A 13,767-nucleotide genomic window follows, 5' to 3' on the forward strand; every position below is an offset into this window, starting at 1 on the left:
CACAATATGGATGGAGTCTGAGGACAGTTGCAAGGTACGTACATGAGCTTATAAAATAACATAAGAGAGGGAAAGAAGGATGTGTGTAAATCATATCGAAAAGGGATGGCAACAAGAGCAGAAAACTAAACAGTATGTACAGTTACGTAGAAGACAAGGACTAGCAGAGATCAAGGCTCAAAAGTTTGGAGGCCCCTCCTAATCACAACAACCAACAAAGTGGGTCATACCTATGTGGAAGCCTTGCATGAAATGTCTGTTCAAATCATCCGTTTAGCATATTTTATTTTAGTATGGTGATCAGTAATCTGGCCGCATTAGCAAAAAGATCACCTGTTAAGGGGCACTAGCAATGTATTTTCCTTATGAGTGTAAAACATGCCAAACTGAAACGCTTGATTATCTACTGCACACCCCATTTTACCTTCTTATTCCGTGGGACTACAAGGAATTTCACACATAATCTTTACTTACAATAGCAGCAGATCAGTTTTATCTGTCTGAAATTTCGTAATACAAGCCACGGTGAGCTTAAGATAAACTACTTTCAACCAGTTGCAGGCCTGTGTGATTGTAATCTGGTCTGTGTCAGGTTTGGTTCAGTTTGAGTCCTTAATGCATCACTAGTAAACATTATATGTTTTGGGCAGTATTAGGAAATGAGTAGATTGCTATACAATGTAAAGATGGCTCACTGACTTGCAGACAGGCATAACGAAAACACTGTTACACACAGATTTTGGCTTTCCAGTCGGAACTGTGGGTGTAAGTCGTCAGGTGTGTGTGAGGTGTGCTTGCTTGTGTGTGTGCTTTCTTTGCTGAAGAAGGGATTTGGCCAGAAGGGTCATTCCATGTCAGATCGACACAGAAAAAGACCATTTTCTACCTCACTGTCTCAGATTTTCTTAAAATTTGGCACATGTGTACTGTTGGTACAGAATTAAAAAAATATTTACTTTTAGTGATATATGTCACCTGATTTCTGAATTACAGAGCTGTAAAGTTATCATAAATGTGTGAGAAAGCAAGTTGGGATATTTTTACTTCCCCACTTGTTTTGCCATCTGCCTTTTTAAAATTCATTTTTTCACTTTTAACTAATTACCTTTAACATACGTGAGTATAATCTGCCTTTTCATAAAAGAGAAAGGTTGGCCCTCAGTTTTAAAGAATATAACACCAGGTCTAATTTTGTGCTTAGTTTTATGTATGTAATTGATTTTATAATTTATTTTGACTGTTACTAGTTAATAACTTTTGTTATAGGGTGAAATCAGTAATTGTTTTGTAACTTAAATTCTATTGTTAACCTATAAACAAATACAAATTCTGTACTAATTATAAACATTTGGAGGTGGAACAACTAATAGCATTCTTTAACCATTTATTTGGCTCTATTCAAAAACATGTTAGCGAAGCCAGCCCTTAATTCATTCCAAAGTAATTACCAGTTTTGTCCAAAGTATTGTTTTCATAACTATATCTGTTAATTTCATCATTATACAACTCTTGTGGAAGAAGAAATTGTTAAAAAGAAACAATTTTTCGATATATGCAGTTAACTGAATGAGGTATGTTTTAATTGTGATGTCTGTAAATTAAACATCGAACAATGTGCAATTTCAGTGCCTTTTATTGTGATGATATAGAAGGGCCCAATTTTTGGTGCCTTGACAGTCAGTCCACAGCCAATTTTCAAACAAGAAAACCGTAATGGTTAGATCAACAACAGTGCATCTGTGAAAGTGTAACACAATTAGGCTATGTGTTAAAACAATGACAGTGTCTGTTCAATACATACCATTTTATTCTGCAAGAACTGTGAACTGTATGGTTAGGTTTATACTGCTCGTAGATGTTCAACAGTAAACTATTGTAGTAGTATGTTGACATATGCCTGCAAACTATTAACGAGGCTTCTCGAAAATTAACCAGTAATGCACTGGCCATATTGACTGTGTATATTGGGGGGTTGTGAACAGTGAAAGTAAAGAACTATGAAAGGCAACTGTTGGATACATCATTTAAAGTAGTCAGTGTTGAACTTTCACCCCCCCCCCCCCCCCCCCCCAATTTTTCAGCCAGTATAACAACACAGTACATCAACTCCGAGGACCATCAACGAAGAAACAAAGCGGGCAAACGTCACATATGGTGGCCTTGCGAGTGAGAAATTTTGTATGTGGGCACAATAAACTAGGACTCGCAAATTTTGAATAATGAACTCAAGAACAAATGAAGGAAGTGCAACAGCCAATCAGTGCATGGGTTTAGCTGTGCAGACGATGAATCAAGATGACAACCGCAACAGCAGGCAAGTGAATAAGAATAAGGTAATTTCATAGCCAAAGCTGTTTCATATTAAGTGATACATAATGAATGGCCTTAACGAAAAAGACTGTGTGATGGGAGACAAGGGACAACATGTGACTGGTTCAGTAGACAATGGTGGTTATTAATCAGACATGAATGTAACGTTGAATGATGGGGACGAAAGTCCTATTGTAGATGAAATGATAAAAGTGTCATCTGCAGTGTATCTGTGAGATGAGCGAAATGGACGAAAACAGTACTGACGAGGATGAAATCTAAGGCTAAGGAGGAGTAATCTGGTAGCAAAAGTCAGCAAGGGCAAACATTTATGGCAGATGGAAAAGTGGAAGTGATGTTAAGGCAAATTATGAGTAGTTTGAGGAATATGAGTATGACAGAAGACATTAGTAGTATGAAAGAAGAGATTAATAGGATGGAAAATAGTATGAAAGAATACATTAATAGTGTGGAAAAGAAAACTGATAGTATCAGAACTGACATAGTTAGCTTAAAGGATGAAGTGAAGAAAGAAATTAAAAGGAGATTAAGGTACTCAGCTCTGATCTTTCAGAATTAAATAACAAGGTTGAGACGGTAGCTAAAGATTGTGATGAAAAGATAAAGAAAGTAGTACATAACACTAATGAGAAATTAACATTGATGGGTAGTAAATGTGTAGGAGAGAGAAAGAAATGTTGTGCTGAATATAGTAGGAAGGTGGAGACTTCCGAGAAACGGTATAAAGATAAAGTAAAAGCTGCCAGGAAATTTTGTGCTGCAAATAAGATTAAACTTGAGAACCAAATTGGTCAGATTAAAAATGATTTTGAAACAAAAGTAGAAAGCAGGTGTGCAGTAGTGGTAGACAAAAAACTGGAAAAAGTATATAAAAATGTACTTTCAAAACTGGCTGAAATAGAGAAAAAGATAGAAGAGGTACAAAATCTAAATCATAGAGTATGTAGTGTCCCAAACAGTCCTTCATGTGTTAGTTGTAAGAAATTTAATAATTTTGAACCATATGGGGAAGTGCATCCAATGGATTTCATTAGGGAACTTCATGATTTGCCGGAAACATGGAATGACAAAGAGAAAATGTCATTTGTGAGAGGCTTTTTGAAAAGGAACACTTACGGATGGGCAGCTCAGGTACTTATTGGCAAACCTTTGAGAAAGCATGTTTAGATGGATAGTGGTCCAAAGATAAGCAGCACAGAATTTTGAGTGAATTTTGGGGAGGAGAGAGATTTGACTCCAGGAAGGGCACTGTGAAAGGTTTCTGTCAGCTTTGGATAAACAAACTGAAATATTTGGACAAAGAGCTAGGTAGTGAATCAATAATTATGGGTTTAGAAACTAAGTTGCCTCAAAAAATTAGAGAATTGCTTGTACCTGCCCCCAGGCATAACTTAAGTGATTTTTTGAATTATGTTGATAAAGTGGAGAAGGTGAAACCCTCAGTGGAACACCGTAGGAGGAATTTTGATGACAATTATCAATGAGGGAGAGAATTTCATGTAGATAGGCTGAACAGGACTAATTACAGTAGAAATTCAAGGAATGGTTGGGTGGAGGATAACCAGAATGGACACGAAATGGTAGGAGAAATTCAAGTAAAGGAAATGGAGGAGATGATTTTAATTCTGGATCAAACCGTTTAAAGTAGATAATGCTCCAGTTTTGGCTCACACTAGAGCAGGTAGTGATGATGAGCCACTTGTATATAAATTTGCTGTAATCACAGGTAAGGGTAATGTAAATTATAGTAGTAAGATACATGTAAATTCTAATTCTAGTGAGATGTTGAATGATGGTGTGGGTAGCAATGTTTATCCTGTAAAAAGAGAGGAGGAACTTACTATAATATGCATTGAACCAGAAGTAAGACCTACAAGCAAATAGGGGTTCGACATTCTGTGTTGGATTCATTATGTGGCGACAATGCTTACCCCAGATGTCTGTCTCATGTTTCATGTTTCCTGAGACAGTCAAACTCTTCTCCTATCCTATCTATAGTTTATAAGTGAATCAGAAACATTCTATCTTCTACTTTCATGTGATTTTGTACAGCAGGATACTTAAGTATAGAAATATTTTAGAAAAGGTTTCTCCAGTATTATCTATTTATGTTATGTTAGTGATAAGTAAGGGAGTAAGAGGATGGAAGACAGTAAACTGGTGTCACGGCTAAGGAATTTCTGTCAAAGAGGTAAGGTAAACAGAAAATGAAAGGTGTCAGCGTATGTGGAGGACAATTAACATCTGAAGTAATCAGCTCAAGTGTGAAATTAGTATAATTTGGTGCAGCATCAGGGGCAATATGCAGTAAAAACCATCTTGAATACTTGGTCTTAACATTAATAGTGGTATGGTAGAAGTGTTTGTGTTCAGTGCAGTCAGTATATTGAGATAACTATCAACCGACAGAAGTGTGTCATGGTACAGTCTTTTCTATAATTAAGGAATTACAACTTTAAACATAGTTGCCTGGAGTAAAGTGTGGAAAGAATAAGCCAGAGTTGTATGTATATCACCTTCCCGGGTGAAATCTCCAGCAATTTGATGGAATACAATGAGATAATAGTTTTCTAAGTGATAATTTTGTCTGATCAGTAATGAGAGCTAAGTTTGCCTTAGCATAAGGATCTGCTACTGTGGAGTGTTTTTCAGTAGAATCAATTTGACAAAGGATACGCTGAGCAGGTTTCCTGTCAGAAAGGTCACACTACACAGTAATTGACAGAAGATTATCAAGTAAAACAGAACTGATCTATCATCACCAAAGAAAGCATTGCAGGCCATCTGCAATTCCTCATCTATATAAGCAATTTCAGAGACAATCTGAGTAGCCCTCTTACATTATTTGCAGATGGTGCTGTAATTTACTATCTAGTAAAGTCATCAGAAGACAAAACAATTTCAAGAAACCTAAATCTTACTGATGATTCTGTTGTTGCTGTTGATATGATGATGATAATCTGTGTTGTGTAAGAGGAGTCAATGTTGGCTGATGTTTTTATGATGTTCAAATGTTTACAACAGCACAGTGACATATATGTTGTAGCCAGAGCAGTCATATCCAAATAATTACTTCTGTCTAACAGTATGCTTCATATGTCATTCTCCCTCCGTGTGTTACGTGTGTGTACACTTGCGTCTATAGTGCACTCTACACTATCTTTTGTTTTATATATGTACAAGGATGTAAAAGTGATCTTCCTCTGCTGCACATCTCTTTTGCATTTCTTCATTTTCTACAGGAAAAGTCTATTTAATATCACAAATGAGCTAATGCCAGAGCTAAGAAAAAAATCTATCTACATACATACTCTGCAAACCACTGTGATGTTCATGGCAGAGGGTAGTGAGTATGGTATCACATGTCTTCCCATTATAGTCATGTCTGGACTGCAGGAAGAATGCCTCTGTATACACTGTAAGTAGTCTAACTATGTCTAATAATCCCTACGGAAGTGGTAGGTATGTAGCTGAAGAATATCTCTACATTCTTCACTTAGTTGCAAAAGTTAATTTCAGGTATTCTTAAACAAGGTTACATATTGTTACTTAATTGTGGGATTATCACAAAGAAGCTACCTAGTGAGATATAAGCAGTTTTTATAGAGTCTCATGCATCATACAAATAATATTTTGAAGTGAAAGATCATGACTAAAATTCTATTACTCTGTTGCATAAAAATGAATAATCATATTGCTTATTTTCACACAAACACACATATGTAATACCTTGCGTGAGCCAGATACTGCAAAACTCAGTGCTGCCATATTCTCGAGATCACGAAGGGCACCTGCCTCAAGAAGGGCAACAACCTCAACTGTGGGAACAGCATCAAGCACCCGAGACCCTGCACGATTTTCCTGGTCTGTCAGCTGCAGAGCTGATCCTGAAGCGATTCTCGAGGGCACTTGTGCATATGCTGCCTCCCCATTCGCACGCTTTAACAACACTGACAATGTCTCTGGCAGATAGAACTGCACATCAAGTACAAGCAGTGTTCCTTCACCAGGCTTTTGGAAATTAAGTTTCACACACTGAGATGGCTCTAAGTTCATATTCGCCGTTGGTACCTACAAAATGAACAGGAAGAAAAGTATTAGTGTTATAATGTATGTAGAGGCTTAAAATTAACAATATGAGAAAACAACCAAAGTCTGTCTAATTCCCAAAGCCAGATCAGAAATTTGTAACATATATCTATATCTTTTCTATATGGATTTCTTTTCATTTTTACTAGTTCACACATGTATGTAGCAATACAGTACAACTATGAAGCTGAGGTCGAAAGTTGCTGAAGCGGGCAAAGGTGGATGGTAGTCTAAAATTTTGATGGTGGATGAGTGTGTAAAAATGATACAGTTTTCTTGGATTAAGAGATACTAATAACATTAAAGTCTCTTGATAAGGAATGTTGCAGGACTATGTTGTGAAAAGAATTAATGAAGTAATGTCAAGTGCACATAGAAAGAATACAGGTGCATTTTGTGAAAATAATGAGACTATTTTTACGATAAGTTGCGTCTATATATTTATACATGTATGGACTGGTAAGAGAAAAGTAATAACTGTCAGGTTACTCAGTGCGGGGAGTACAGACACACACACACAGACATGCAGAGTACTTTTGAATACATTTCCTGAAAACTGCCTTGAGCAGATAGTTGGGCAGCAGTGGAAATATCTAAGACCTTGTAGCTACACACAGGCTGGAACTTATCGACATCATCAGTATAGAGATGGGGATTAGTGAACATGATGAAGTTACAGCAACTATGGTTATGAAAGTTAATAAATCAGTCAAGAAAGCTAGAAGAGCGTTTTTTCTAGAAAGAGTAGATAAGCATTTGTTAGAATCTCACTCACACAGTGAACTGGCATCACTCAGATCTCGTAAGATGGACACAGAAGAATTATGGACCAAGTTTAAGTAGACTGTAAATCATGAGCTGGAGAACTATGTACCTAGTAAATGGATTGGGGATGGAAAAGACCCACTACTGTTTAACAACAAAATTCGGGAAATGCTGAGGAAGCAGAGGCTATTGCACTCTCAGTTCAAAAGAGAACATGCAAATGATGGCAGGCGAAGTTTGTAGAGATTCATGCATTTTTGGAAAGATATATGTGTGTGAAGCATACCACAACTACCACCATCACACTTTAGCAACAGATTTGACACTAAATACAAACAAATTCTGGTCCTATGTAAAATTGCTAAGCAATTGCATTGCTCCCATCCAGTCACTTGTTGACCAGTCGATGTGGCAGCTGATGGTAGCAAAATAAAGGCTGAAGTTTTAAATTTCGCATTTAAGAAATCATTCACACACGAGAATCATACAAACATACCAGTGTTTGACCATCAAACAGAATTCTGTATGGACGACATAGTAGTAAGCATTTCTGTTGTAGAGAAACAACTGAAAGAGCCAAAAATAAATAAGTCACAATGTCTGGATGGAACCTCAATTTGGTTTTACAAAGAGTACTGTAGAAATTGGCCCCTTATCTATCTAACATTTATTGTGAGTCTCTCTCCCAATGCATAGTTCCAAGTGACCGAAAAAGTGTAGGTGACTCTTGCATATAAGAAGAGCAAAAGAACAGTCTTGCAAAATTACAGACCAATATCCCTAACATTGGTTTGCTGCAGAATCCTTGAACATATTCTTAGTTTGAATATAACAAATCATCTTGAGACCGAAAAGCTTATGTCCACAAATCAGCTTGGTTTTGGGAAAAATTGTTCATGTGAAAATCAGCTTGATCTTTTCTCAGAGACAAGGGTCAGATATGACTGCTGTTATTTAGTATAGACATAAATGATCTGGCAGACAGTATGAGCAGCAATCTGTATTTGTTTGCTGACAATGCTGTGGTGTTCAGGAAGATGTCAAAGTTGATTCACTGCAGGAGGGTACAAGAAGACTTAGACAAAATTTCTAGTCAGTGTGATGAATGGCAGCTAGCTCTAATTGCAGAAAAACACAAGTTAATGCCGATGAGTAGGAAAAACAAACCTGTAATGTTCAGATACAACATTGGTAGTGTCCTGCTACACCATCATGCCATTTAAATATCTGGCTGTAACACTGCAAAGTGATGCGAAATGGAACAAGCATGTAAGGATTGTGGTAGGGGGTGAATGGTCAATGTCAGTTTATTGAGAGAATTGTGGGAAAGTATATACTTCACTTATATAAAATAAGAAGACAAGTCACCAGAATATTTTATAGTAAGGTGTAAATAGTACACAGAGGTGACAAATATCATGGGATACCTCCTAATATCATGTTGGATCACTTTTTGCCCAGTGTAATGCAGAAGTCGACGTGGCATGGACGCAACAAGTTGTTGGAAGTCCACTGCAGAAATATTGAGCCATGCTGATTCTATAGCCATCCATCATTGTGAAAGTGTTGCCAGTGCAGGATTTTGTGCACAAACTGATATCTCGATTATATTCCATAAATGCATGTGGCATTCCTGCTGAGCGACGTGGGTGGCCAAACCATTATCTCAATTTGTCCAGAATGTTCTTCACACCAAGAGAGAACAATTGTGGCCCAGTGACATGGTGTGTTGTCATCCATAAACATTCCATTGTTGTTTGGGAACATAAAGTCCATGAATGACGGCAAATGGTCTCCAAGTAGCCGGACAGAACCATTTCCAGTCAATGATGCGTTCAGTTGGACCAGAGGACGCAGTCCATTCCATGTAAACACAGCTCAACCATCTGGAGACACCACCAGCTCACACAGTGCCTTGTTGACAGCTTGGGTCCAGAGCTTTGAGCGGTCTCCACCTCACTTGGGCCCTACCATCAATTCTTACCAACTGAAATTGGTACTCATCTGACCAGGGCATGGTTTTCCAGTAAATATGGACACAAGCCTAGGAGAGACGCTGCAGGATATGTTCACTGAGTATCTCACATTGATTTCTGCAATTATTTCATGCAAAGTTGCTTGTCTGTTAGCACTAACAACTCTACGCAAACACCACTGCTCTTTGTTGTCATGTGAAGGCCATCGGCCACAACGCTGTCTGTGGTGACAGGTAAGGCCTGAAATTTGGTATTCTCGACATACTGTTGACACTCTGGGTCTCTGAATAATGAATTCTCTAATGATTTCTGAATTGGAATATCTCATGTATCCAACTCCAGCTACAATTCTGCGTTCAAAGTCTGTTAATTCTTGTCGTGCAGCCATATCACTCCAGAAATCTTTTCATTTAAATCGCATGAGTATAAATGACAGTTCCACCAACATACTTCCCTTTTATACATTGCATATGCGATACTGCTGCCATCTGTATGCATGCCGATCTCTATCCCATGACTTGCCATTTAGTGTAAAGGATTTTATTATTGGGATAATAGGTATACTCAAATCCTTCATCTATAGATCAGAAAAAAGGGTTAGCAAAATTTTTATAGTACGGTCCAAATAGTATACTAGTGGCCATTGATTACCACTTCATTTCTTTCTGTATGCCCTTTCAATAGTTTTGTTGATTTTGTTCATTTATTTTATCTGTTTCCTCCATTTTCACTATATTGTGCGCAATTTTTTGTCTTGGGTCTGTGATTTCCATCATTTTCAGCAAACATCATTGTACCACTTATCCACAGCTTCTAATTAGTAACAGTACTTTAGAACTAAGATTTCGGATGTTAATCTACTGTTGCTTTCCCATACGGACTACATTTTATCCCTCTCCTCTCTTGAATTGCAAGGTTTCTTCCTTCTTTCATTGATTTATCATCTTCCACCTCATCTTTCAGTTACCTCTCCTATATCCTGTATCTCTTCTTCTCCTGACATTCAACTTAATTAGTATGTTCTGGAAGTTAGTTTCATCTTTCTTTCTATCTATCAGTATTAGTCTGACTATTGCTGATATGGTACTTTGTAAATAGGTATCAAGCTTGAGTTACTTACCATACTTGGCAGGCATTTCTATTGACCAGCAGTTGCCTGTTCTCAGCTGTCACAAATTTCTATCCTGCTAATCCTCTTCTGAAAAACCTCTCCTTTCCATTGCTTTGGCTGTATTTCCCCTTTTCCCCTCCATGTTGCCCTCGGCTCCTTCCCCCTGGTGAAGACTAGTGGAGCAGACATTGTGGCCATTGTTGTTTCTTCATCCATCAGACTTGTTCATACCATCACAGTGTTTGAGCATTAATCCTGTCTGTGACTGGTTCATCCACATACTCCTCCATTCTTACAGGGTGTTTGTTTTACTCGAAATAACTAAATATCTTGAAAACGGTGTAAGTACAAAACAGTACGTTCTAGGTGAAAACTTAATATTGTAAAGGGGACATCGGCCTCTGCCACAACTGGCCATGGCCAGCTCCTAACCACTCTTCCTGCATAAGTGGGGTTGTCTTCATATTTTCAAATGGGACCCCCTCCCATGTAAATTTTAATATATATATATATATATTCATATTCTATGGCAAAAAATACACATGGTTTACTTAAACAATAGTTTTCCACTCATGCTAGATGGCACTCTAATCAACAAATATCAAGTGAGCCTGTTTTTGCAATTAAGAACTGACACATTTTATTCTACATTTCATTTACAATATGAATTTAAATCTTTGTGTTCTAATGCTTGATACTGGTGTTCAAACATTACTTGGGTGTTGCAAATACGAGGTGCAGTCAAGTTCTAAGGCCTCCGATTTTTTTTCTCCGGACTGGAAAGAGATAGAAACATGCGCATTGTTTTAAAATGAGGCCGCGTTCATTGTCAATACGTCCCAGAGATGGCAGCACTGTACGGCAGATGGAGTTTTACCGCCAGCGGCGAGAATGAGAACTGTTTTAAATACTTAAAATGGCGACGTTTTCCTTACTTGAACAGCGTGCAATCATTCGTTTTCTGAATTTGTGTGGTGTGAAACCAATTGAAATTCATCAACAGTTGAAGGAGACATGTGGTAATGGAGTTATGGATGTGTCAAAAGTGCGTTCGTGGGTGCGACAGTTTAATGAAGGCAGAACATCGTGTGACAACAAACCAAAACAACCTCAGGCTCGCACAAGCCAGTCTGACGACATGATCGAGAAAGTGGAGAGAATTGTTTTGGGGGATTGCCGAATGACTGTTGAACAGATCGTATCCAGAGTTGGCATTTCTGTGGGTTCTGTGCACACAATCCTGCACGACGACCTGAAAATGCGAAAAGTGTCATCCAGGTGGGTGCCACAAATGCTGACGGACGACCACATGGCTGCCCGTGTGGCATGTTGCCAAACAATCTTGACGCGCAATGACAGCATGAATGGGACTTTCTTTTCGTCGGTTGTGACAATGGATGAGACGTGGATGCCATTTTTCAATCCAGAAATAAAGCGCCAGTCAGCTCAATGGAAGCACACAGATTCAACGCCACCAAAAAAATTTTGGGTAACCGCGAGTGCTGAAAAAATGATGGTGTCCATGTTCTGGGACAGCGAGGGCGTAATCCTTACCCATTGCGTTCCAAAGGGCACTACGGTAACAGGTGCATCCTACGAAAATGTTTTGAAGAACAAATTCCTTCCTGCACTGCAACAAAAACGTCCGGGAAGGGCTGCGCGTGTGCTGTTTCACCAAGACAACGCACCCGCACATCGAGCTAACGGACGCAACAGTTTCTTCATGATAACAACTTTGAAGTGATTCCTCATGCTCCCTACTCACCTGACCTGGCTCCTAGTGACTTTTTCCAACAATGAAAGACACTCTCCATGGCCGCACATTCACCAGCCGTGCTGCTATTGCCTCAGCGATTTTCCAGTGGTCAAAACAGACTCATAAAGAAGCCTTCGCCGCTGCCATGGAATAATGGCATCAGCGTTATGAAAAATGTGTACGTCTGCAGGGCGATTACGTCAAGAAGTAACGCCAGTTTCATCAATTTCGGGTGAGTAGTTATTTAGAAAAAAAATCGGAGGCCTTAGAACTTGAATGCACCTCGTATTGAGCTGAACTGAATATTATTTGATGCTGTAGGATTCCATGGTGTACACTGAATGAACTTGTAATACAGGACACGTCAAAAATAGAAAACATTCATTATAACATTCTTCTTTCCCAATTTTCTTAGTCTAACATCATTGACCATAAGTAAAAATATGAGTTATATTCAAAAAATTGCGGAAAAGTCATAATTTTGTGCCATTGGTGGGTTGGAGCTAAATGTGGTTGGCATCTCCGCACATGCCTGTGTTTAATCTACATCTGCCGGAAGTTTCATTGTTGTATGTCTGCTAGTTATTGTTTAGTACTGTATTGAGTAGAATGTTGTGTTGCACAGTTTGCAAATCTCATGATGGAAGAGGTAGAGGAGCAATGCGTCAGAATTAAATTTTGTGTAAAACTCAATAAAACCTTTATAGAGATACACCAAATGATTCAGAATTAAATAGGACCCTCATTCAGGACGCCCTTCGATGGCTACCGATGATGCTCATGTCATTAGTTCACCACGAATTCATGCCACAGGGACAAACTGTTAATAAATGATACTGTTAATAAATGATACTATTTCCAAAATGAAATTTTCACTCTGCAGCGGAGTGGACGCTGATATGAAACTTCCTGGCAGATTAAAGCTGTGTGCCGGACAGAGACTCGAACTTGGAACCTTTGCCTTTCTTGGGCAAGTGCTCTACCAACTGAGCTATCCAAGCACGACTCTCACCCCACCCTCACAAATATACTTCTGCTAGTGAAAGGCAAAGGTCCCGAGTTCGAGTCTCGGTCCGGCACACAGTTTTAATCAGCCAGGAAGTTTCAATGGTACTATTGCGACATGTTGTGGTGCCTGCAAGAAAATGTGAGAAGGAAAAACTGCTGGAAAGGTGGTGAGGCAATTCGGGGCTCTTGCACCATGATAATGCACTCGCACATTCATCCCTGTTGGTGTGTGATTATTGCGCGCATGCGCGCGCGCACACACACACACACACACACACACACACACACAGATTTCCAAAGTTGAAAACAGCGCTGAAAGGATGAAAATTTGTGACAATAGATGAGATAAAAGAAAATTCGGAGACAGCACTTCATGCGATGCAGCAAGAGGAGTACCAAGACTGCCCCCGGAAATGGCATTGGGAGCAGTATATCAATTGTGAAGGAGAATATTTGGAAGGAGACCATGCACATAAGTAAAAGGTAAGTGTAGAAAATTTTGTGGACAAATTTTCGGAATTTTTTGAACAGTCCACGTACATACAAACTTGATGTGATGAGTATTCTGCAATGCTATAAAATTTCTTTTCCACTAGATAGTCGTTGAGGTTCTTTTAAAATTTAGTGTCATGTACATTGTTGCACCACTTTTTAGGCAAACTTCTTAGTAATACGATGCCTGACTACTGGGGTCCTTTTTCGTGCATTATCAGTCATTGGCATGTGCTTCA

At 38.7% G+C, this 13,767-nt stretch overlaps 1 protein-coding gene across 3 annotated transcripts in view; it reads right to left on the reverse strand.

Annotated features, from left to right (window-relative positions):
* The window catches only part of LOC126412500 (anaphase-promoting complex subunit 4), a 113,748-nt gene that overhangs the window by 6,640 nt on the left and 93,341 nt on the right, over nucleotides 1-13,767 (reverse strand). For all 3 annotated transcript variants that reach the window (XM_050082123.1, XM_050082122.1, XM_050082121.1), the window contains one exon: nucleotides 6,061-6,402. In XM_050082123.1, the coding sequence (XP_049938080.1) occupies nucleotides 6,061-6,402 (342 nt within the window). The remainder of the gene's footprint in view (nucleotides 1-6,060; nucleotides 6,403-13,767) is intronic.

This window comes from Schistocerca serialis, chromosome 7 (assembly GCF_023864345.2).
Source record: "Schistocerca serialis cubense isolate TAMUIC-IGC-003099 chromosome 7, iqSchSeri2.2, whole genome shotgun sequence".
NCBI lineage: Eukaryota > Metazoa > Arthropoda > Insecta > Orthoptera > Acrididae > Schistocerca > Schistocerca serialis.